The 25,424-nt window shown below is 45.4% G+C and overlaps 2 protein-coding genes across 2 annotated transcripts; one reads left to right on the top strand and one right to left on the bottom strand.

Moving 5' to 3' along the window:
- Nucleotides 1-5,096: 5,096 nt before the first annotated feature.
- On the top strand, nucleotides 5,097-11,936 carry LMOD3 (leiomodin 3). Its single transcript, XM_032120852.1, has 3 exons — nucleotides 5,097-5,594; nucleotides 7,839-9,236; nucleotides 11,406-11,936. Exons 1-3 carry the CDS (start codon nucleotides 5,304-5,306, stop codon nucleotides 11,430-11,432), a joined length of 1,716 nt encoding a protein of 571 aa, XP_031976743.1. The 5' UTR covers nucleotides 5,097-5,303; the 3' UTR covers nucleotides 11,433-11,936.
- Nucleotides 11,937-14,900: 2,964 nt separating this feature from the next.
- Nucleotides 14,901-23,793, bottom strand: ARL6IP5 (ADP ribosylation factor like GTPase 6 interacting protein 5). Its single transcript, XM_032120853.1, has 3 exons — nucleotides 23,555-23,793; nucleotides 15,815-16,032; nucleotides 14,901-15,508 (listed from the first exon to the last, which is right to left on the bottom strand). The coding sequence occupies exons 1-3, from the start codon at nucleotides 23,728-23,730 to the stop codon at nucleotides 15,336-15,338; spliced, it is 567 nt and encodes a 188-aa protein (XP_031976744.1). The 5' UTR covers nucleotides 23,731-23,793; the 3' UTR covers nucleotides 14,901-15,335.
- Nucleotides 23,794-25,424: the final 1,631 nt, after the last annotated feature.

Genomic DNA, 25,424 nt, shown 5'->3' on the forward strand with positions numbered 1-25,424 from the left:
AAAGGTAGAGTTAGCAGTAAATAATTGCTGAATTGCACATGCTGTCACAGATGGGTTTTTACACAGTTTTCAGGAAGATTAATATCTTCTCTGAAGGTCTGAGCTTGCATTTCTCGTGCAAAGTATTGAATTTCTGTGTTTTGCACACAGATTTGGAATAACAAGCCCTCTGTCAGTAATAGTTAACATTTGGGTAAATGCCCTGTGTAATGCCCATGGGCAGTGTGAGATTCAGCACTGTGTTTGCTTTGTGTCTGGGCGAGCTGCGCCCATCAGACAGGAGCCAGTGCTGCTCCAGGGTCTCTGTCCCCAGGCAGTGCCTGGTGCAGGGGTTGGTGTCCCCCTTTGATGGCCATAACCAGCCTCAGCTCTGTCCCAAAGCAGGTTGAGGCTCAGGGCACCTTTTGGGTTTGCCCATTGGTGAAAAGTCTCAGGCAGAGCCTCAGCTCAGTCCCTGAAGTCGTGGTCAGATAATCAACATCATGAATTGCCTGTTCCCCCATAAAATAACAAAATTACTTGTGGTCTCTCACAGACTTGTTTTTATTCACCACAGGCTGGTTTTCTACTCCTTTTGGCAGCTGTTAGCACTATGCTTTGGGAAAAAGAGGTAACAAACCACCACCCAGGGATGAAAACATTCAGGTATTTAGAAGTGCTTCACCAAGGTCGCATAAATAACAAGCTGGGAAAGGAAAATACCAAGTTAGCAGAAACTAATGCTGAGTGCTTCAGCATTTTGCCCGTGTTTGTGCTATAAATGATATCTGGGAGCACAAACTCCCTCCTGTAGCCACAGAACTGCTCTGTGTAACTGAACATGGTGCAGAGCAGCAGCATGCCCCCCCCGGCTGTGCTGGGGGTGCTGCTCCAGCCACTTTAGAAGGTGGTCAGTAAAAAAAGAGCTGAGGGATTGCAGGGTGGGTGTAGTGTTGATCAGTGACAAGCAAGCACAGAAACTCAGTCCTTGGGACTCAGATTTGGATCATGTTTTGGCTCTGAATGGGGCAAAGGTTTGCCCTGCATCAGCCCAGATGCCCAGGAGCAGCTCAGCTGCCTTTCGTGTCATCTCCAGACCCCTACCAGCAAAATCTCAGTGTAAACGTTCATATGTGGGGCTGTCTCCTACCCTAAAATCATGGGGGTTTTGGTATTTTTAAATGGTTTAAAACAGTTGAAATTACTTAGAAATCCATCTCCTGAGTATTTAACCCTTTTCAATACAAACCAAGGCATACACATCCGACTTGCCAACGCATTTCCCTCCAGGATTGCTTTGGACAGGCCAGTCTGGGAGGTCAGTGCCCTGCCCCAGGCTGAAATGTTCTGTCCTTAATTTCTGTCATGACCAAAGTCTTCTCCATACTCCCCTTTTCTCCCTACACTTGTTAACATTTTCTTTTCCCTGTAATAAGGAACATGGATGATGACAAAGGTGGTTTCCTACTGCAGAGGTACTGTAGCTGCTCTCAGACGTCTCTAAAAATGGAATCTTAGAAAAATAAATAAACAAATCACCGAGTTATTTTTTGGGGGGCCAAATTAGAAGCATCCAAGTCCCACTGAAACAGGAGATGCAGCCCTGCTTGCTTCTCTAAGGGCAGAGGAAATACCAGACATCAATGCAGTGATGATGAGAGAGATCATGGGAGATGATGAGAGGTGAAATGTGGTGATTTGTTGAGCTGGGGCAGCACTAGAGGGCTGGTATCCCCATGCCTGCTGCTCCATCCTGCCCTGATCCAACCACTGCTGTGCCCTCTGCTTCTCACAGGGATTGACTTTGCAGCTCCCTGTCAAGTGACTTGGGCAAATACTTCTAAAGTCAGATGTCCTTACTCTATTTAAGCAACAAACTTAATCTGATATATTTATATCTGGAAGAGTTTGGAGGTGTGGTGGGTGTTTTTTTCCTTGGTGCTTTTCCCACAGTGTGTCTCTCTATGACTGCTCCCGCTCCTTAGTGGTTGTTATTGTTAAGATCCCATCATCTGACCCTTTATAATCCCTGTATTGGGTTGCACTGCATTGCTGGACATGCTTGGTGTATGCTACTGTCTGTCAATTTTAGACTCTCCCATCAGCCTATGAGTTTCTTAAAAGTAATGCAAGGTTATGTTACATGGGCACATTCTCTGACTCGTTCCAGCTGCACTTGGAAATGCCATGGATTGGTAATAGAGGGGAATAAATGTTGGGGATGGGTATAAGCAAAAAAATGAAAGCCAATATCATAGAAATTGCTCTCCAATATTTGGCAACAGCATGTGTCCCATCAATTACCTTAAAAATAGAACAGTTTCAGGCACTCAAAACATGGGTTCATGGGCTCCCTCGTGTCAAATGGTGGCACAGGGGGCAAGCCTTCCTGATATTCAAGTTAAGAACTTGTCAACCTTTTGGCTTTCAAGAAGGATAGGCTGGAATTTTTGAAGAAAATGTGTAAATGAGAAAAAATAAATGAAATGAAGCAATCCTGCAGGAGAGGCTGCTGGGTTTCGTTCCAGAGTTCATCCATGCGTGAGTACCTGCCTCACAAACAGCGAGCAGTGAGTTGGAATTATTCACTACCAAGGGCAGACCTCGTCTTCTATCAGTTTGCTCCTAAAGTGCTTTTGTTTAATGCTTGTTGGGTACCTATTCAGCATGAATTTTGAGCTGCTACTACCTGTAGGAATTGCTCTGTCATTGCTCCAGGTACTTCTTGTCTTCAGCTGAGGCTTTGAGTGCAGCTCTGGCACAGCACAGCTCTGCCCTCTGGTGACAGGGCACCTCACGCAGCAGCTTGTTGGTCCGGGGTTTCCTGAACAAGTGTCAAATTGGTGTGGAAACAGCAAGTGTCACCAGTGGAAGTGGCTTTCCTGTCTCAATGAAGGTTGAGAAATGCATAATTATTTTGAACAGCTCTGAGGGGAACACCAACGAATGTTATGGGGAAGAAGATGGGAGTTTAGACTTGGAAAAGTGTTTTAGACCCACCATGAGCATGTCCTCACCTCAAGGGTGTTGTTTGTTGCTGTAATGTGCTCTTACCAGAACACCAAAACACTAAGCAGTGTGTTAGGAAGGAAGTACATCCTGGAAACATAATTTATGGAGGAGGCACCTAAAGCAGGCAAAATGTGATACCCACCTTGGAAATCTGTGGGATTAGCACCCGTGTCACCAGGAGAGGTGTCACCAGGCAACCCCTCGCTCTGCATCTGATGGGGAAGGCATCATTCCCAATATAGTGTTTCCTAACCGTGGTATTGACAAGTGATATATTTCTGCTTAGGAGAAAAAGTAGTTTTCGAATACCTGATAGTGTTCTCAGTATCCCTCTTTTCCTTCTCAAGAGGACTTCATAGGTTTGACCCTGCTTAACTTAGATGATCTGACAAGACCATGGCCCAAGATGGCCTGTCTGAAGATCATGGAAACCCAAGAAGGTGGCATGAGGCTTCATTTACAGTCAAGGAATTATCAAGTGAGAAGTAAGCTCTGAATAGAGAGAGCTTCTGTGGCCCAAACTGCATTGTTTGGGGGAGTAACATACCTCTACTGAAGAGCATTGATTGATTTGATAACATCAGGAAACCATTTATGGACTCTATTATGGGCAGCAATCGCTGGGCCTTAGAACTGCTAGAGCAGACAGATTGATGTGTGGGTCTGCTGATGTGCTTGCTACTGCATAAAACAAGGAGAAGGATGTCCCTGAAATACCAAACGGGCAAATGGAGCCATTGCATTCTTGGCTTGGGTTTTTATTATCTTTTCCTTTACCACTTATTCCGTTCTTAAATTTTTGCCCTCTTCCCTGCTGTGTAACAGCATGAATAAAACGAGGACCTTTGGATGATGGACTTTTAATGGAGGTTAATGGGAGTTAGAACTCCATGTTTCATGTTACAAAACACAGCAAAGACACACCATCATCATGCAGAGCCTATTTTGCTGCTGGCAGACTCCTGCAGAGTGCAGTTGAGACTGTGATAAGAAATATGGCTTAAAAATTGGTGGGGATTGGTTTCACAGCCTCTCCTCCGTGGTTTTGTTCCTATGGAAGTTGCATTTGCATCTGCAAGGGGAGGATTTGAATTGACACCCCTGTAAAGAAAATTTGAAATTATGAGAGGAAATCTTCCTAATCCAATGAACGGCCCAAACTGTGAGTAGCAAATACATCCACCTTTGCTACTCTGCTGTTACAAAGAAGCCGTGCACACCCTGATGTTGGAGGTGTGACTTTCTGGTTTGCTGTGTGGATTTAGAAGCCTATAAAATATTCTGAAGAGAGAAGGATGGACTTAGGTGGAATGGACACCTAATGAAAAAAGGAGTTTGGGGAGTTACATCAGGTCTACAAATATAACAAAGTAAACCTTTGTAGTCTCAATAATTCTGAAAAAACAATGGTAAGAAGTAGGAGAAGGATGAACCTGAGATGAACTGTCACCCAAGATGTGTTGAGAGTGCAAATGATGTTCATGATAGGGACAGGCCAGTCAAGAAGCAGGCGTTGGCATTGCCCTGGATGGGAGCAGGGATATGCTATGGGAAATGCTTCCCCTGGGAGCACTCAGGCTGGTTCAAAGGGCTGGTGCCCATCCTTGTATGGACCTGTCCCCAGGCACAAGGTGCTTGTTGTACCAACTCTACCTGCCTTTTTCCACCTTGGAGGACTTTCCTCTAACCAGGATGTGAGGCCTAGGAGAGGTCACCAACTGAGGGGGCTGCAGTCACACCAAAACCACCTGTGATGGTCAGTCAGGCCTTACACCTGGCCAAAGGCAGTGCAGGGCCTGTGGTCTTCAGCCCTTTGGAGATAGATTGGATATGTTACGGATATGGAGACCTTTCTGATTCTTCCCAGAGGCAGGATTTCACCTGCACATCTCACAGGTACCACTAATGTCCCTCCATCCTCCTCCTCCAGCCATTCCAGCATGGGGAGAAGCCCTAAGTGGTGCAGTGTCCTGGGAATCCTCTGGAACATGTCCGTCTCCTGCCTCCCTCAGTGGGGGACACACCAGCTGCACTGAAATGTCAGAAGGGTTTGCACAGCTGACAGGTTGCTGAAAATGGAGCATTGCCATAAATTCTCCTTATCCAGCCAAGTGCAGCTTAATATAGACTTAGCTGCACGGGCTGTCTCCCGCACTGAGCCTGGGAGCTGCCACAGCTCATGACCAAAACGTGAACTTGTCGATTTAACTGGATCAACTACTGCTAGTGAGGGGGAAAGAGAAGAAAATCCTTTTAAATTTATCTTTCTCTTTAGGTTCAAAAAGTATTAGAGGAAGGAGGCAAGAACGAACATGTCTGAACTCGGCCAAAACTCCGATGAAGACGTGTGTCCTGAGGACATCGATGAAGATGAAATCCTGGCAAACCTGTCCCCTGAGGAGCTAAAGGAGCTGCAGAGTGAGATGGAAGTCATGGCCCCAGACCCTGAAGTTCCAATTGGGATGATACAGAGGGATCAGACGGAGAAACCCCCCACAGGGAACTTCGACCACAGGTCCCTGGTTGACTACCTGTACTGGCAGAAGGCATCCAGACGCATGCTGGAGGATGAGAGAGTTCCCGTCACCCTCTTGCCCTCTGAGGTAACAAGCAAAAAATCACAAATATTTATTATGCATCAGCAGTGGGATCTGGTGTACAGCTTTAATACCTTAACCTTCCTCTGCTTCTGTCCCTTACGTAAGGTAGAGTACAAAAAAATTTAGATTAATCCTAAAAGCCTCATCAGTGATAGAATCCAGCTTGGACTGATCTCGGGGTTAGTAATTTTTTAATTGCTTTTCCCAAATATTTACTTAAGCTTTTTAATAGAAGAAAATCCTAATTCTGATTTGAGTAAAGCAAATCACTGAGAAATTGTGACAAGATCAGTTTTGGAGGATGTAACTCTAATTTGTTTGACTTTGCATATGGAAGAACACCATGTTGCTTTTCCATTGAAGACTATATTAATCATACATATTAAATTAAATTAATTGACAGAATTTAATGACATACTGGAGAAAAATCCCAAACCACTGTATTTTAACAGGGGGAAACTGATGCCTTTTCCTGGTCTTAAAATCAAGAGTCAAACATGGTTAGAAGGGGAAAAAGAGATTTTACCTTTGTATTTATTTTAATGATAAAATGCACACCTCAGTGCACACACACACGATAGATCTGGTATAACATTATAGGTGTTACTAATTAGCACATCTATCAAAGATTCCCCAATGAGAGGCTCGAGTGAGCCCCTCTCCCCAAGGAACCTTCCCCTGGATGGTTCTATCTCAGTTTACAGAATGTGTTCTGGAGAGGACCTTGGGGTCTGGGGCTGATCCCCAGCTACGAACTTCTAAAATGTTGAGTCTCCTAGCTTGACAAACAAGTCCAAGAATGTAGGGAAAAAGCACTAAGAATACAGAAGTTGTAAAAAAGTGTAAAAGGGGTATAAAAGAAAAGACAAAAATCATCATGGCATCAAAACATTCACTAACAACCAAGCATGCAGACTCTGTGAACTAGTTCAACCCTACTCAATACAGTGCTTAAATTTTTTTGACTATCCCCATGACTTTGAAATAAAGTTAAGGTCATACTTAGACATCTTTCAGGATGAGCGCTACACTTAAAAATAGGTTAATAGAATTGAAACTTGGCCAGATGAAACACATCCATACTTGAACCTAAGTGAACTCGAGGTAACTGATTTATTTTATTTTTGTTTTAAATACCAGTGGTTTGCTAGTGCACACCAATGTGGTACATCACAGACTTTCCAGGGCAGGTTTCATGGGCTGCCTTTGGAGACCAGGGGAAATCTGTGGGGCTTTTCTCCTTTTGCAACACTTTTAGGCTCAAAGAAACAATTCTTTAAACAATTCTGAGGTTAAATCTGAAATCTGGGTGTGGAGCTGGCTGCTGCATTCACAGCTGGTCGAGCAATCCCCATACCAAACCCATTAACCGCCACAGCAAAGGGCAGCAGAAGTGACTGGGACCATTTTGTCTGACTTTGGGTGTGCCACAAGCCATGACACTGTCCTGCTTGAAGTAGTGCAAATCTCAGGGAAAGAGCTCGATTTTATTAGTGCTTTATTAGCATTTCTCTGTGATGGAGGAACCACTTGCAAAAAGATGCTTGACAAAAGAAAAATCTCAGCTAGGAGTGTCTCTGGAATTGGTAGATGTTTGCAGCTAATTTATTTGGATGGTAGAAGCCTCACTGTCCTGCAACTGCTTTGTGCAGGGGCTGGTTTCTTACCTCTGGACTCCAAACTGAGCAAATATTTTACCTTCAGTGAGGTGCTGCCTTAGGTGTGATGCACTTAGGTGCCAGAGCAGGCAGCCTTGTTGTCCCTTGTGCTGGATGATTCCACAGTGGCCACAATGTGCCCTCTCCACTCCTCCTTGGGCTGAGCAAACCATCAGTGGTTCACTTTGCTTTGAGGCATATGAAGGAAACTTTCTCTCTTGTCAAAGAAATTATAAAGATTACACTAAATCCAGAAAGAGACTTTGGATCAGAGACTCTTAACCCCCACAGGGGTTCAAAGACCATCTTAACATATCATTAAATATATTCAAGATTTAACTGTCAGGACTTAATTTTATAGGCAAAGATGAGAAACTGGTTTGCAGCCTCTTTAGGAACAAATTGTTCCTGTGTTCCCAAGCAAGCTGCTGCAGCCTGAGCTTACAGCAATGACACTTTTAAGGATTATTCTCTATTGTATAGGCATAGAGGGATCTAAATCCAGCTGCTACGTGTTTATTTGAGCAGAAAGTTATTGCAACAAAGATGTTTTGCAGGTATTTCAGCTGTGAGGTTTTGTCTTCCTCAGAGAAGTGCTGCGGAGGAGATGGAAGGAGAGGCTGGCAGCAGTGGCAAGGTGGCTGGTGCGAGGATGCCAGGAACAGAGGGAAAAGAGAGACATTACCAAAATGAGCATGTGTCTGACTCAAGAACACAATCTGGGGAGGCAAAGAAAGATGGGAGTGATAAGGAGAGAGTGGTGGAGGAGGATGAGAAAGAAGAAGCAGAGGAGGAAGAGGAAGATGATGAAGAGGAGGAGGAGGAAGAAAGTGAGACTGAATTGGAAACAAAGGAGAATTACACCAATGAGAACAGTCACAGCAACCAGATAAATCAGAAGCCCGGTACAGAACCAGGAGAAATCAAAGAAAAGCCTAAGGAAAATGAAAAGAAAATATCAAAATTGAACATATCAAAATTGAACATCCCCCAAAAGTTAGCGCTGGATACCAGCTTCATGAAGCTAAGTGCCAGGCCTTCAGGAAATCAAACCAATTTAGAAGACAGTTTGGACAAAGTCCGAAAAAACAACCCTGACATGAAAGAGCTCAACCTGAACAACATAGAAAACATCCCCAAAGAAATGCTGATAGATTTTGTCAATGCTATGAAAAAGAATAAGAACATAAAAACTTTCAGCTTGGCCAATGTAGGAGCTGATGACAGTGTGGCGTTTGCCCTGGCCAACATGCTGAGGGAGAATAGGAACATCACCACCTTGAACATCGATTCCAACTTCATCTCTGGCAAAGGGATTGTTGCCATCATGCGCTGCCTGCAGTACAACGAGACACTGACGGAGCTCCGCTTCCACAACCAGAGGGGCCTGCTGGGCCACCAGGCAGAGATGGAGATTGCCAGGCTGCTGAAAGCCAACACCACCCTCCTTAAAATGGGCTATCACTTCGAACTGCCGGGGCCCAGGATGGTGGTGACCAACCTGCTCAGCAGGAACCTGGACAAGCAGAGGCAAAAGAGGCAAGAGGGGCAAAGGCAGCAGCAAATGAAAGAGCAGAAAGAGTTGATAGCGATGCTGGAAAACGGACTTGGGTTGCCTCCCGGGATGTGGGAAATGCTGGGGGGACCGCTGCCCCAGCTGAGGATGCAGGAGCCCCCACAAGCCCCCAAACCACCCATCCCTGCTGCTGTGTCACTGAGCAAAAGGCAGGAGAACATGAGGCCGCCAGCACCTGAGCAGCCGTGCAGAGAGAAACCCATCAACTTCAAAGTGATCAAGCTGAAGAAGATTCAGCGCAAACCCCGCATGCCGGAGCACGTGGAGCCCGCTGAGAAAACCAACCTCAAAGACGTCATCAAAACGCTTAAACCAATTCCCAGGAGAAGACCACCTCCCCTGGTGGAAATAACCCCGAGAGATCAGCTCCTCAATGACATCCGTCAGAGCAATGTCGCGTACCTCAAGCCGGTAAGCGCGGAGTGGTGGCAGTGAGGGGAGGGAATGGCATCCATCTGCTGTGCTCTGAGCTCTGGTTGGAAATGCTGGGCATTGGTGGGGCTGGCAAATGCACCTGCACATGGCACCATCACTCTTGTGTCAGGCTGCCACTCCTGGGATGCAGGTGGTTGTTTTCCAGCAGCACTGAGGTATGGCTTGCACAGGGAACTCTCAGCAAGCACCAAGGCTGCAGCCTTGTGCATCCCTGTCTGCATCCACAAGGCAAAAGAAAGGAAATTCACTCAGGGTGTGAACAAACCCACAGAAAATCAATGTTATGATACTTGTAATAGTGTATTAGTTATGACAGGCACATGCTATTATGAGATGGTTGTTTCAGGAGTACAACAGGTATTTTTTTTCACACTAGTCCCCCATGAGCCCCATGTTTCTCTCTTCAATAGCTGCATTTTTCCTTAGCCCTCACTTTACACAAGAGAGGATTGTCACTTGGCCAACACTGAAGTCCAGCCTGGACTCAAAATCTGCAGCCCTGCTCCTGCCTGCCTCACCCAGTAACAAGGACCGTATTCTTTTAGTGATCCTTTGCTGCTCATTCTTTTCCTGTCCTTATTTAGACCAATTGCAAAATTCTAGTGCTAACAGGAAAAAAAGAAATTAGATCCACCAGCAGAGAGGATGGAGCAAGGTTATGGGAAGAAAGTAGTGGTACTGTGGGGGATTTTATATTTGTTTTCAAGTAAATCTTTGCCACTGAAAATTGGCTCAGTGGTCAATTCAAATGAGCTCAATATCATCCTGACTTAGAGAATGCAAGTCCAAAACTGAAAACTGCCTCTTGGAGTTGCTCTTACTTGGGTACCAAATTCACAGGCCTCTTCTCAAAATGCTGGCCACCATATTTAACCTCTTGCTCTCCTGGCCTGTTATATTCTCTTGCGTTGTACCATAATTCAAGACATCCTAAAAACTGGCTGATGTATTTGTAGCTTGATGCCTGTTTGTGCTGCCAAGGCTTGAGGAAGAGGACAGAAAATCCTCTGTGATTAAAAATGGTCAAGTAGTATTTCGTCATTATTTTTTCTTTCAATTTTGACATTTTAATATAGTGGTCCTAATTTTGCTTTCATTTATACCTACAAAGAAATAATTATTTCCTCAGTAATTCGAGAGAGTAGTTTGTCCTGATATTTTGTCAGGGGCAGGTCCTGCAGTGACCTCGGATCCTGGTCCAGGATTACCCTGAACATTCTGTCCCCTAGGCAAGTTTTGGGGTTCTGAGTTTCTGCTGGCCAGTCCAACTTGGCTGCAGCCAGGGTCTCTCCTCAGGGCATTTCTGGCCTTTCTAGGCCAGTCTAGGATTTGGACTTCAGTTCCACATCCCAGACAACAAGACCTGCTTGTGGAAAGCTCACAAACTGTGCTGGTGACAGCAGGTTGGTCCTTCACTGCCGTAGACCTGCTGCCTTCCCAGCTCTCAGGAAGGTGGAGGACAATGGCACCTGTTCTCTGCCAGGCACAGCCCTTCTTTTGCATGGCAATGATTGAGAAACCCGCGTGCTGCCGGGTGCCAGAAGTGACACTGAACCCCAGCCACTCCCCCCAAAGCCATCGCGAGGATTTTATCCATGCGAGCTGTGGGGTTAGAGGCAGAGGGATCAATTCATGGTGCATCCTAAGTGTGCCAGGTAACAACTGCTATCACAGCCCATGGAAAAATGAAATGATGGACACGTGTGTTGGGGGCTTGGGGAGGTATGTTTTGGTGGATTGTTTGGGGATTTTTTGGGTTGGTTCTTTTTTGGCATGTGTTATCAGACCACTTGGCTTGGATTTGGGCATTAGGGTGTTATTCTCGCCACCCTGCATGATATTGGTAACTCCTTATTTGCCTCAATTCCCTCAGCTTCATTTTTAAAATGGAGCTTTACTGCTTGGCTGAGCCACGGTGTTTGTTCTCTCCGTGGTGGGACTAAATGCCTTCAAATTGATTTCCTGGACCTTAAGCGTTGCAAACATTGAGTGGGGCATTACAAACAAAAGAGAGCTCCCAACCAGAGCTCTTTGGAGTTCCCAGCTGTTATATTTTTAGTTTCTGAGGGTTTGTATTAGACTAAACTGGCTTGGTAAATAAGACTAAGAAATTTCCTCCTCCTAGTACTACATGTCCTTGCCCAGGTGCCGTTGCCAAAGCAGCTGGAGTGAGAGACCAGACTGACCTGAAGAAAACAACTTGGAATAAGGACTATTCAAGTTTTGCTTACAACTGTTCCAGCAGATGTTTTCTGCAGAACCCAGGTGGTATATTCAACTCTTTGGGAACAAAGCCTGCGATACACACTTGTTAAGTGTGGTGAAAACAGCTGGCATGGGAAAAGTCAGTGCTAAGCATTTCCATCAGGTATCAAACAATCCTGCTGCCATCTGTCTGCCAAGTGGATTTGAGGCTTCAGTGTGTTGTGGGAGTATTTTCTCAGAGGCATCAATAACCTTGTCTTTCTAGCTTGTCAGCGAACTATTTTGCTTCCACGTTGTCCTTCTGCTGCCAGATTCTGCAGGAACACACTGTGCCTTATCTTATCTTTCTTTTCACACATATGCTACTTTATTACTCTCTTGTCCATGAGAAATGTATTTGGTTTCCATGTATACGGCTTCATTTTTTAGGCTAAGGAAACAGAAATGAAATAAAGCTCTCTCTGTAAGATGTGTGCAGCACTTCCATCGCTAACAAAGCGCTCACAGACAGAATGACTGCTCTGGTACAACAAACACATTTCAAGCTCCCTCCATTTCAGAACAATGTCTAGTGGGTATTGTACCTGATCAGCATATAAAAGATGATGCCATGCACTGCTTTGAGAGCTGTGATGTTCATTCCCCCTGATTCACCTCTGTCTTACTGTAATCCTTAATTGCAGCCACCTTGGAGAGCACTGAAATGCCATTTTAGGTCTCTCTCCACACTGTTCTTGTGGCAGGAGGATGAGTCTTACCTTTTGTCCAGGGGTTTAAGAAACTCCTAATTCCTCCTAGTAGGATGTGTGAATAGCATGTCACATCCTGGCAGGGCTGGATTTGAAAGGGTAAAACCTGTATATATACAACTTAGTTTTTCCTTAATATTTTTGTGAATTTTTTTCTCCTCCCTCTGTATAATCACATTAAATTCTTCTGCTGTCCTTCTTGTAAAGCAGCTACAGGTAAGTCACACTCTTGTGAAAAACATACACAAGAGACCAATTGTTCTGGGGTTTTTTTTTTCTTTGTTTTTTAAAGCTATAAGGCATAGGGAAAGAAGAAAGGCTTTCCCTGTGCTAAAATGCAGCTCCCCTGCCTTCCTGTAGCTACTTGATCCAAAGGCACAGCTTTGTAGCTCCTGGCAGGATTTCCTTCAGGTGAGTTAATCTCTGAGTGGTAACTCTTAGCAACCTTCCCTTGGCAGCTAAATCCCAATCCCATCCTGCTCCCCCTTCCCATGTTTATTTCAATAGTCCTGTAGTACCAGCAATGTCCAGGATCTCTTGAATCTAAGGTAGTCTCTACTATCACTTGTTCAAATTTTCATTTGTTCTTGTCCTTTTGGTACTTGTCACCTGGTCTCTTTCCAATATCCACCTTCCAAACTTGTAAAACTGCTCCTCAGCTCTGCTTCTGTTTGCAAATGTAATGCCCCAAACTCAGGAAAGCTGGTTTCTGTATTGCCCAGGAGAGAGCAAGTAGCTTTAAAGTATCATGTAAGAAGGAAGTGACATAAAAAACAGAAGCAATTTTCATTGCAGGCCTCTTTTTGTAAAGGAGAATAGTAGGAAAGGAAGAAGCTTGGTACTTGCAACCAAGCCCTTGCACGGAGCGCAGCAGCAAGTGACAAATGCACCAAGTAACTCCCCAGGAAAGCTCTTGGAGCACGCTACTCTCCAGACTGGCTTCAAGGCCAGGCTGGTGCAGCTCAGACTGCAGCAGTTGGGACAGGGAAAGCACAAAAGAATATATAATATAGTGCTTTACAATCTCCAATTCAAGCTGCCAGGCACCAATTACTGCTACACCCAGAAGCTGCCAAACATGAATTTCTAGGGTGGATAGAGCAGGACCTGTGAATCCCTGCTCTGATCCACGTTCTCCCACCGAGCAGCCTCTCAGTGATCACAGGAGGAGGGAGGCAGACACAGAGATCACACCATTAGTTTGACTGCAGCAGAGCTGGCTTCCTAGTACTGCTCAAGGCACAGCTCCCAGTAATCCTACAAGCAGAAATCCCTCTCAGGTAATTAACAGACATGTGAAATCCCAGTTAAGTAGAGCTGAGTTATATAAGAGACCAAAACTGCATGAACAAATACCGTAAGTATTCCACCTCTGTAGAGCAGCCATTTTAAGGATGCAAGAGCAAGGCTGTAACATTTCAGCTCAGAGGTCCCTTGGGCCTCAACAAAGCTGACACAGACACAGAGCAGTCAGAGCCAGCAGCTTAATCCCCAGCACGGGCTTGTGGCACGAGCCGCAGGGTGACAGCGGATGTCCCACTACCCCAACCACAGACACAAGCTCAAGTTTCCAACCATTAGAATTTATTTTTCTTCATAACTGTGCAGTTTTTAAAATGCTACTGTAATGATGAAGTCATAGGCTACTATGTTCTTTAGGTGTGGAAACAGTTTTCAAAAAACAAAGACCATGCGCTACAAGCGAGGAACAGGCCATTGACTCTTCAGCTGGAATATACAGACATTTTTGATAAATACTGATCACCTTAACACTTAAATGGAATGACATGTTCAGATTTCTACACAGTTTACTATGAAAACAGCATGGCAAGTTACATAAAAGCTTCAACTTCAAGGATCTTTGCTTTTTTGTTAAATCAATTACTTGGTTAAAAAAGAGAAATGCAAGAATATTTGAAATGGAGTCTCACCTGGACAACTTTCCCCCCTGTTGTTGGTAAGCTCCTGTTATCAAGATGATTCCAACAGAGCTGGCAGTTAAGTTGTGTATATATAAAAGAATCCCCCACACTGCTTTCAACATCAGGAGTTTTAACAGGCAAATATCTTCATGAATTTGGAATGGGTTTTCAAAAATTGTATCTTGACATTTATTGCTTTTACTTGTAAACCTGAAATCCAGTTTATTCCTTGATGAGTGTTGGAAGTACAGAGTCAACAGATGCATGTTTGACCTGTATCTTTGCATTCTGGGTGAGAAGAAAGAAAAAGATGACCCACGCTCAAGAACACACATACACCTCCATCTACAAACAGCCTGTGCAGACTAAAGCAGGTAAGTCCTAAAGTAGCAGTATTTAAAAACATCAGCGGAGTAGAAACCCAGCTCATCCAACCTATCTATTTTTCTCCCACGCTTGGCCAGAGTTTAGCTGGTACACAAGGAAGTTTGGCTCTCCTGCAGAAGGGAGCAGTTCTACAGATGAGGATTTCGGAGAGCCTGAAGATAAATGTTACTGGGACAGGCAGGCAGTGCCATGGATACTCTTCATGCTTACAGCTACTTGGACTGTCCCATGGCTGCTGAAGGACGGCTGTGAGGTGAGGACGGGAACCCAGACTGCATACAAGCACTGCACCGTTTTACCATGTGCCAGTTAAGCTGGTAACTAATACAGAGCACTCAAGGGAGGGATTTGGAGGATGCAAGAGGTACCTGCTTTTGATACACTTCAACTCATCTGAGCATCACCAGACTGAAGGTGCCACCCAGCATAACCTGGCTAAACTGCAATACTTTAGAACTGAGATGAAAGGGATGTTGCTTTAATAGACCAATTTGCTACAAGACAGTTTGAGAGACTGCATTCCATAGGTTTCCATCTCTTCCTCCTCTACCCCCAGCAGAAGAGACAAGCAAACATGGTTAAGTTAGTATGAATTTGTGTAAACACCAAAACATTTTGCTATACAATAGAAAAAGAGTTGCTGTTCTTATGTTCTTAGAGGAGCCCTGAAGACCTTGGAATACCTGTATCCTGCAACTATTAACCTGTACCACATGCATTTCCTGTTTTGTACATAAACTGAAAGCAAGCTTGAACAATAGTAAATAGCAACTACACTCCTGCAACAGGCAGAAATGCCACATTGCAGCTGCTTACTCCTTCACTTTAGATATGTAGTCAGCCAGTTTGTTGATACTATCCTCTTGCTGTTCTAGAGCATCCAGTATGAAGCCCATTGGGGTCTTCTTCAAACCCATCCCCTCCATCTTGTTCTGCAGCTTGTTCTGTATGTTCCGGAGCCTCAGGGAAGCGTGGACAAACATCACTGCATGACAGAAACACACTCATTAGTTGCTACTGCCCAAGGAATGCATGGTTCTTGCAGCACTTAAGACACATCCCAGCACCTTCAGAAGATGATGACGTATCAATGGCTGCTTAAGTACCACAGGTACCCATTTAATAATAACACTAAAGATGGCTTGTGCAGCTTTGTGTCCCCTCCCAATTCTGTTTGGGGACCATCTAAGCAGAGATAGCAAAGTTAACAGCTGACTTACACTCTGCAGACTTGTTTGAGAAAGCTCAAGTCACACACCTTTAGCTCACAGAGAAGAGAACAAACACTTACAGAGGAGAGGAAGTGTGATCCCAAACATGAACACCATGACATCTCCCAGGTAGGAGATCAAGAAGTAGCTAGACAGCATGATGGCCACGACAAACGTGGTTGGGTACTGCTTCTTCATCTTGCGGAGTATATCCTTGTTGTGTGACATCCACACAAACCCCAGGAACACCAGCACCACCACAGTGCCACCAATGAGCATGTTCAGGGGACTCAGAAACCTGGAAAAAACAGGAAACAACAACAAAAAAGAGTTCAATTTTACAACCTTCCTGACTTGTGTCCATATAGGATCAGCCAGCTCAGTGGTAGTGTTACTAGGAAGGTAAGACATTGAAAAGGCAGTTTCTGCTGTCCCTCACCAAGGTCTTTAACAGGAGCTAAAGTAAAAAGTACAACTGAACAAGGAACCCTTAGCACTGAATTTGGATAATCTTTGTCTTTATGTTCTCTTCCTGAGCTTAGCTTAGGATGCTGAGTTTCTGCAGCAAGTCATCAAAGAAGCACTTCCTACCAGGGCCCCTCCTACCTCTGCAGTCAACTCTTTTGAAATCACACCCCGAGTTAGCATATCCAGACAGAAGATGGAGACAACATTGACTGATCTTCTCCCTTCACATGACCAAAACCAGGCTCAGGCTAGGCCTTCAGATGAACTAGCTCTTCATGGTATCTTGTCTGGGTTTGCAAAATGGGAAAGGTAGAACACCGAGTAAAGGAAGCTAGTTCACTATTTCTCATTTCTGAATAAACCTTCTCATTGGTTTACATTCAAACAAAAGAACTGTATGAACCTGCAGAAGGAGCCTGCCACTGTCAGCACAACAGATGGAAGCCCAGTCCCAAGCAAGGATGCCTGAGAGTCAGAAGGACCTGGAGTATGGGATAAAGGCCTTACAGGAAGAAGAGCCAGGCCTGGCAAGAGTCACTGCTGAGGTTTGTGTTCTGTTACTGTTATCAGAGTTTCCAAGCAAACCAAGCCATTGAATGGATCAGCTTTGGACTATAAACAGCAACTCCCTTTTTTGGAAGAAGGCAAGAGCGTCATCTGCTCAAACCACTTTCCCAAGTATTTAGAGCTTGTTCAGAATCAAGCTCTCAGCAATGACTTTGCTGAGCTTGTTTCTGTACTCACACAGAGTTCAGGATCTACGGTATTCCACTTACATAGTATTAAGTTATGTGAATTCATGAGCATTCCAATTTTCTGGCTTATACATGCACTGATGTGATTACACAGCAGCTGAGGCCTCTGGGCTATTACAACTATGGCAGCAGCATGACACCACCCTGATAAAGCCAGACATGCTCAAGGTTTACTCTTGCAGACTTTGCAGCTCATCCTGCTGCTCCAAAGCTATCAGGCCCAGTGATTCACCACTCCTCCCCACTGCCAAGGAGGATGTTATGGTTTGTGGTCTGTGCTTCATATCCGGCCCAGGCAGAAGAAATCTGCTGCAGGACTGGTACTGCCAATGCTCTACCTGCAGTGCTAGGGAGCATTTTCCTGGAGCAGGAAGAACCCCCAAGAATTATTTCAGAGCAAGGACTGGCTCTTGATTCTTCAAGTCAGTTGTGCCAAGAGGAGATGGGACAACTGGACATAAAAAGATTAAAATTCAGAGTAGTTCCCCACCTGCTTCTGCTACTCATGCTGAAAAGCCAATCGGGCTTTTTGGAAGTGGTAACAGGTCAGACTTGCTTGTTACATTTGAGTCACTCCCTGTAGCTAGCCAGATTATATTTAGCTCTGAATTGTCAATCTAAAGTTTCCAGGCTGGAAAAACTGAACGGCATTGCTCTGGAAAGAAATCACTTTTGTCTTGCTCCTTTGCAGCAGGAGGAGGGTGACTCATGACTGGACCACACTGGTGCCTGGGTTATATATGTACTACTGGACATATGAGAGTCTTAAAGTAGAATTCACCTCCACACCTCAGCTGTCTTGGAGCTGAAATGGCCAGACTTACATACACAACTCACAGCAATCTATTTTTTGTTGCTAAAAATACAGGGACAAGATAATCCTGGAAGTAACAAAGATCTAGGCAGAGCTCCACTCTACATTTTCCATGTGCCTGGAAAATACTCTCAAAGCCATATCATCCCTACATTTCCCGTTACTCCTATTACAACTTCAGAAACCGGTGGTGAAGAACCATGCCTCCTTACTTATAAGGAAGAGACCAAAGACTTCTCTGCTCTACATTTCTTTCTGGTATTGCACAGGTTCTGTATAACTGACTGGCTGAAAGGGATATGAAGTGGGGTGAGGGGAGAATGCATTCAGAAGATCCCTCTTTTGTGAGGAAAGTGATTTGAATTACATGTTTTCTGAAGTGGGCTGCATTCCAGTGTGTACAAGGGAACAGTGAACAGAAGTATCAAGTGAAGGCATTCAGAGCCACATGAACACAGATGGGGATTGCAGTTGCCACTGAAAACCAGTATTCAAATTATCAGCCATGTGTCCATAGACTTCACTACTGGTGATTACAGTGCTGGCTTGCACCCTTTATTGCTTGACTCGCCCACAGCGTAATTTACAGCACTAAGATTATCCTAGAAATTCATATATAGAAAATCCTTTTACAACAATGGCATTTTTCAGGAAAGCAGAACTCCATTATCCAGTTTCACTCAGATCTCTTGGCACGCAACACAATAGCTAAAAACTAAAAAGGAAAAAACAGGGATATGTAATTTTAGAACACCACAGACTGGGGAAAAAGAGAGCTGTGTAACAGCTCTAGAAGTCACCTTACTGTTGAACCACCAACACCGATATTGGCCTTATTTATACAGAGGTCAGAACACAAGAGGACAAATTTGTGCTCAGGCAAGGAGGCTGGAAATCTTTCAGAGATCCAGAGAAAAGGTAAGTGACCGGCCATTAAGTATGTTGCAAGACACTTTCTAAATATAATTCCCTTTAGCAGGGATTCATGAGACCTCAAATACCTAAGAATGTAATGCCCAGAACTATCAGCATGGCAAGGGTATGGTGACTTGAGTTTACACTGTTCAGATGACTTAGGGGAAGAAAAACTCTTTCAGGGTTGGATGTAAAACCCACTAACTTCTCTGACCCTGAAAGCAGTCAGTGTGGCAAGACTAACAGCATTTGGGGGTGCTAACAGCCCAGAGCACCCTGGCTGGATGACCTTCTTTGTTTTCTGTGGTGACAAGGTACAACCCTGGTGGGATGCTGTGACCTCCAGTACAGCTGGGACAAAGTGACAAGGAAAAGCCATCATTCAGTTTCCTGCTGCCCTGCAGATACCAGGCTTCCTTCAGCATCTGCCTAGATACAAAGCAGAGACAGGGAAAACAAATACATGAAAAGAAACATCCTGCACGGCATTGTCCTGTGTCAAGCAGGGGCACGGGACACTCCGTATTGGTGGAAGCAGCCTCAGGAGAGCAGACATGCTCAGGGTGTTTGGGAAGAAGTACTGGCAGCTACCCCTGGCCAGAAGAAACAGATGAAGATGAAATACTTTCTTTTTTTAAACTAAATTCGTATTTCTAGGCTCTGCCCTACATGCATCACGAGACAGGTGAGAGTTCTCACATAGGAGCAGGAAAACACAAGAAGCTCAGCTTTCAGTGAGTGATCACATCACCTCTTCTTGTCAGGTTGTTTCATACCTGCACACTTGTGCACAGCCTTACAGCAGGAGAGGGGGAGGACATACAGCTGTAGCATAGGGAAAAAAGAGCTTGGTGAGGAACATCCTCTGTGCAAGACAGGTAGCCTCTGGCAGCACGAGCCCAGAAATAGGATAGGCCACATAAAAAGCAAAAGCAAGATAGCTCCATCCTCCTATCATCTCCATTTTAGATTACTGTCTTGGGGTGATTATTCAGCAGTTGCTGTCACATCTGTTTCTTTCGCATGTGACCAGGCAAGTCTGAACAAAGGCGCTGAGACTGGCAGTCATTGAGAACATTTTTTTATTTAGACCAGCCCAGTTAGGCTGAAATAAGCATGAAAATTCCCTCTTAAAAGGCCTTTTGCTCCACCCCTGCCCAAGCACTGGGCAGGTTAGGGCACTAAAATGCTTCCTTCCTCATTTGCATTAATTTAAATAACTTGAAAGATGAAGTTCTGCCTCCTCCCTCCCCATACTCTGAGCTTCACTGAGGGTATACAACTCTAACTACAGGTAACACATAAAATTATAAATAGCACATTGTCTCAGGGGATAGCCCTCAGCATCCATGGATTTAGCAATGCTTCTGTACCTATTGTTGCTCACTTGCACGGCTTTGAGAACAGGAGACAGATTCCTGCCTGAAGAACTACCAGACCTTTATGAAGTTATGCACCAATGTTATTATGCAACATGTTTTAAAATTATGTGTTTTGCTCGTTCAATCTTTCATCAGGCATGAGAGAAACTTAACATTTTGCTGCTCTGGAGTCTTTGTTTCAGCAAAGGGAATCACTGCAAGGACATCAGCTAAGGTAGTGGTCTGGGGAAGAAACAAGGAAAAAAAATATGACACAGTTGTTGACTGCTGGGGTTGTACAGATGGACAGTAGATGTTTTAAAGAAGTGGCAAAGGAAAGAGACATCAAACCTCAGGCTGCAAGGAGAACATTATTCCAAGACAGAATGAGCACTGATGCAGCACTCTGAAATTCAGCATGCTTTTTAAAAACTGTCAGATTTAGAAGCTAATTTTTAGCAAGTACATGGCAACAAAAGCCTAGATGAAATTACATTAATTTAAAGCAGTTAAGTTTGAACTACATGACAGAGAGGCCTTGTTGGAGTAGGTGGAAGAACAGACAAGTTTCACTTATTAACCAAATTCACTGTTTGAGGGAAGTTGCAAGATGTGGGAGGCCCTGAAGGCCCTGATTTTAATAAAAGTTATACAGGACTCACAATGGCAGGGTCCTGGCTCAGGGTAAGAACAGTGAGTCCAGTTCCTCTATAATCGGGAGAAAGGGCACAATTTTGTCAAGATCTTGGTTTTGTCAGCAATCTACTGCAACAGAGTTGTAGGGGGAAAAAAAGAAAAAGCAGACAAGTCCAGAGTCCTTCTTAAAGGAACTTGCAGGGAGGGAGTGTGGAAGAGGGAGTGTGACTGCTACCTGTATTTGTGGCTCTAAATCAGGAGTTTCAGTTTCTTGTTCACTGATTTATTATTTTATACCCAGTCCTGTCGGCTGAAAGTAAAATCTGCATTACTGCAAAGCACAGAGCTTCATTTACAGGTAACAGTAGCTATGGGAGAAGGCAAATGGAGGGAGAAAGGCAGGGACACGATGCAGTAAAGACCATTAAAATTCTGCTATGGTCATGGTAAGGTTATTCCATACCTTGTGGAGAGAAGGTAAAAGACTGCAGAAGTCAGCTTTGTTGTAGGTGGGGCAGTAAACTAAAGCTGTGGCAAAAAGCACTGTATTTCCAATATCTGCTCTAGGCTACAATTTCTGTATCAGCCCAGCACAACCACAGCTACCAAGTACTGCAACAGCTGAAAATACTATCTTTGCATTTCAAGGCTGTCTATATAATTAGATGGTTTAAGAGCAGGTAGAGTTGGTCATCGGCTAAGTTTAGTTTTGATCACAGGAAGACCACTACATTAGTGGTTCCAGTAATCCTGCCCTTAGGCCTGGACACAGCCCTGGAGTTCCTAAAAAGCCATGATTCATCATTTATCACTCAGGGTTCCTGCCCATTATAGAATGAAGTGCAAGACAACTTAGTCATCAATTTAAATTTATCAGGAGAACTTTCTTTACCTTTCTCCCAAAGCCACAGTTTGGCCAAATGAAAAATATTTTTATTAAAAGAAATGGATACTTTTTTCTCTATTGAGGTATTATCCCATTTCCTTTAGAGTTCTTCTCCCATTCAATTTTACTTCTGTGTTAGAAGAATCATGTTCATCATATACCAAAGACTCTAAGACATGCAATAAAAAAAATGTTTGAGATAAAGATCCCGCTTCAGGTCTTGTTCATCCATAAGTTTTAAACACAGAGCATTATCGCTCAATATTAAGATGTTGTAATTCCAGCTCTGATATTAGTTTCCATCTTCTGTGGCTCTCTTCCTCCTCTACCTCCCACCTCAGCACATTAGTAGGAAATAAGTGGGAAACAAATCCCCCTTGATCTGAAGAAAAGCAATCAGAGTTCAAAAGGAGCAATTTAGGAGGGTGAGTAAAAGCTGCTGCCATCCTGTTTTCCAGCTGGAGATACCAAAATTGTGTACATTCTTTCCCCACCTTGTTGGGCAGAAGAGCATCCCCCCGCTTTCCAGGGACACTGTGCTTTACCTGTTCATCAAGCGCTGGCTACAGCATCGTGCTGCTAAACAATGGTAATGAACACTGAAGTCTAAAACGAAGTGGCACAAGAACAGCAAGACCATGGAAGTCTCATTTTGCCAGTCTACTAGTCTGTAAAGATCACTGCAACATATCCTCACCAAAATCCACAAGAACAAAGCCTGTGCCACTATCCCGAACCTGAAACCATCATATGCATCAAGAAGAAAATGCAGGATTCTGAGCCTATCCTTCCACAGAGCACAGGTAGGTCAAAGCTCCTTGTGAGCCACAGAATCTTTACCAACTTAGATGCTGGGTCAACAGCTTCAGAAGCCCTAACAGGATGCAGAATGCTTATCCAAAAAAAAAAAAAAAAAAATTGATTTAGGGGAATCATTTTAAGCCTCTGCAACATAAGAGATAAGATGTACTTCAGCCAAAGCCACTCTGGCCTAGTGGCTGGGCAATTCTCCAATTTAAGCATTTGCGCACTTTTTGTTGAGAAGAGTGAGTATTCCAGTTTCCATATTAAAATCTTAATCATCAGTTTCTGCTGCATGTCTTGCTTAAGAGCTTTCTGGCCAAATATCCTAGAGCAATACCTGAAATAAGAGTCACATAGCCTTTGTTTCAGAAGGTGATTATAAGGTTACTTCCTAATTCCCTTCAGGAATGCTAGGTGTGACACAACATTGTACCAGCAGATGGTCCTACCTTGAAGGTCTCAATCCTGCCCACCAAAACGAAATAAAGGGATACCTTATTAATTTTATAGCAAAGTTTTACAGTATGAGCTAGCTCAGAAATAAGAATGGCTTGCCCTGAACACTACTTTAGAACTGTAAGAGAGAGCAGAATTGATCTATGCATTTTTTTAAATTCAAAGCTGAGCGTGTCTCAGCCTCAGCAGCCCCACTGGGCAGGTTCAGGAGGAAGCACAGACCCCGCTGTGCGGGATGCGGCTCCGTTTTCCGCGAACAGCGACATCCTGCACTGCAAGCATCGCTGCCTTCTGCCAGGCGGGGTGTCCGCAGCCTCCGCCTTGGGCACAGGGCTGGAGAGGCAGCGCATGGAAAAGGGGGATAACAGGGAGCCCTCAGACCGGTCAGACCCCACCAACACATCACAAACCAGACTGCTGCCGAGTCCCCCCGCCAAGGGAGGCTGTAAACCAGGCCTCTACATTTTTAAACGACACCAGAGGTTTAAGGAGGGACGGGAAGAGAAAAGGGGAATGAAAGAGGGTATGGGGAAACGGGGGGAAAGGGAGAAAGGGAAAAGGCAGCTCCCCCGCCCCTGTACTTTCACATCCCGCCCGGGGCTGGCCGGGAGCTTTCCCGTGGCACCGGGCCGGGTCGCAGAGCCCCCCGCCCGGGGATTGGGGCCACCCCACCCCGCCCCGGCCCGCCGGCCCTGCCCGGCCGCACCGCGAGGCCGCGCACTGACCCCACGATGGAGACGAGCGCGGCGGCCACCATCAGGTAGTTGGTCTGGTAGTAGAGCAGGTTGCTGACCACGCGGTTGTTCCATTTCGAGATGTCCTTGAGGTCGGGCAGGGCGAAGCGGTCCGAGCCGGGGAAGAAATCGTCCCAGGCCCGCAGCGGGGCCACCTGCACCTCCATGGCCGCCGCCGCCGCCGCGCAGGCTCGGGAGCGCCGGGCACCGCCCCGGGGCGGCTCCGGCACCGCGGCTCCGGCACCGACAGCGACAGCGGCACCGGCACCGGCCCCGCTCTGGTCCGGCGCCGCCGCTCTGCGCTGCTGAACCCGCGAGCGAACGAGCAGCAGAAGCTGCACAAGCGACCGGCGTGTGTCACCGCCCAGGGCTGGCAGCTGACAGGGGCTGCTGTCAATAATCGCTGTAAATTCATTGTTCCTTCAGCAAGAGGTGATGCACGTTGAGCATTCACGTGGCGAAGCCACTTGGCATCATCTGTGAAGCAAGGGATGAGGGGGGAAGGCACCACGAAAAGTGTCAGCCCCAGCCAAGGAGGCACTGCCGGGTGTCCCATGGCAGGGAGGCTCTGCTAGTGGGGTTGATGTCTTCGGGCTGAATTTTCTGTCTTCAGGCTGAATTTTCTCACCTTTTGAAAACGTAACTGATGTCGTCTGATAATTTCTATAAAAGAATTTGCCTAATGAAGAAAAGAACTTTGGGTTTCAGGTATTACCTAAGATTACATCACCTAAATAAATATGCATTAGGAAGGCGGAGAATATGTATTATATAGGCGTGTTCATGTAAATTTTACTATAGAATAGATGGAACTTTTTACCCCTTGAGGTGCTTGATTTGCAGAAACTTCTGCCTTGCACCCTGCGCAGATTAAACAATGTCTCCTTTCTAAACCAGACTCTGTGTTCAGAGAGCTCATGAAATGGCCAACAGGGTGACCGTGCCTTTGGAGGGAAAGGTTGGTGCCAGCAGCTGTTGTTTTGACCCCAGCAGTCCGTGTTGGAACACTTGTGTTTTCAGGCTGTCACACTTCAACCACCATGGCTCGAGCACAGGCTGTCTGTGCATCACACAGCATCACAGGTATGCTGCACTACCACGCCAACCATCAAAATCCCTCTCAAAATGTAATATAGCAGTAAGAGGCTGGCACTTGCTTCTCGCAGCTCAGTCCATAGAGGATTTACATCCCTACTTGAGCACAATCTCTATTAGTGCTGCTCATCTGCTTCCTGGCCTGCGATTGTTCTGGTTTATGTGCAGTCCCTGTCCAGCCCCTGCCCAGGGAGTGCTGATAAAGCAAAAGCCATTGTGGCTGGCAGCGACCAGCTCGAGCCTGATCACATTTGAGTTCCAGCCCTCCTGGAAGCTTTCAGGCACCATGATCTCCACACACTTTGTCCCTGAGGATGGCCTCCATGGGTCCCAGGAAGTTCTGAGTTCAGAGGAGGCCATGAAGATGATTCAAGGGATGGAGCAGCCCTGCTACGAGGAAAGGCTGAGAGAATTGGGATGGTTTGGCCTGCAGAAGAGGAGGCTCTGTGGTGACCTAATTGTGGCCTCCCAGTACCTGAACGGAGGCTGCAAGAAAGATGGAGCAAGACTATTTACGAGGGCCTGGAGTGACAGGACAAAGGGGAATGGCTTCAAACTGATGGACGGTAGGTTTAAATATTAGGAAGAAATTTTTCCCTGTGAGGGTGGTGAGGCCTCTGCACAGGTTGCCCAGAGAAACTGCTCAGATGGCTGTCCCATCCCTGGAAGTGTCCAAGACCAGGTTGGACAGGGCTTGGAGCAACTTGGTCTAGCGGAAGGTGTCCCTGCCCATGGCAGGGGGTGGAACAAGATGATCTTTAAGGTC

Source organism: Corvus moneduloides, chromosome 11, assembly GCF_009650955.1.
Source record: "Corvus moneduloides isolate bCorMon1 chromosome 11, bCorMon1.pri, whole genome shotgun sequence".
NCBI lineage: Eukaryota > Metazoa > Chordata > Aves > Passeriformes > Corvidae > Corvus > Corvus moneduloides.

Coding starts and splice junctions, on each gene's coding strand:
- LMOD3 (XM_032120852.1), top strand. CDS start 5,304: ATGTCTGAACTCGGCCAAAACTCCGATGAAGACGTGTGTCCTGAGGAC. Junction 5,595..7,838: donor TCACCCTCTTGCCCTCTGAG/GTAACAAGCAAA, acceptor TGTCTTCCTCAG/AGAAGTGCTGCGGAGGAGAT. Junction 9,237..11,405: donor ATGTCGCGTACCTCAAGCCG/GTAAGCGCGGAG, acceptor GTCCTTGCCCAG/GTGCCGTTGCCAAAGCAGCT.
- ARL6IP5 (XM_032120853.1), bottom strand. CDS start 23,730: ATGGAGGTGCAGGTGGCCCCGCTGCGGGCCTGGGACGATTTCTTCCCC. Junction 16,033..23,554: donor GCGCTCGTCTCCATCGTGGG/GTCAGTGCGCGG, acceptor TGTTTTTTCCAG/GTTTCTGAGTCCCCTGAACA. Junction 15,509..15,814: donor GATCACACTTCCTCTCCTCT/GTAAGTGTTTGT, acceptor TCTGTCATGCAG/TGATGTTTGTCCACGCTTCC.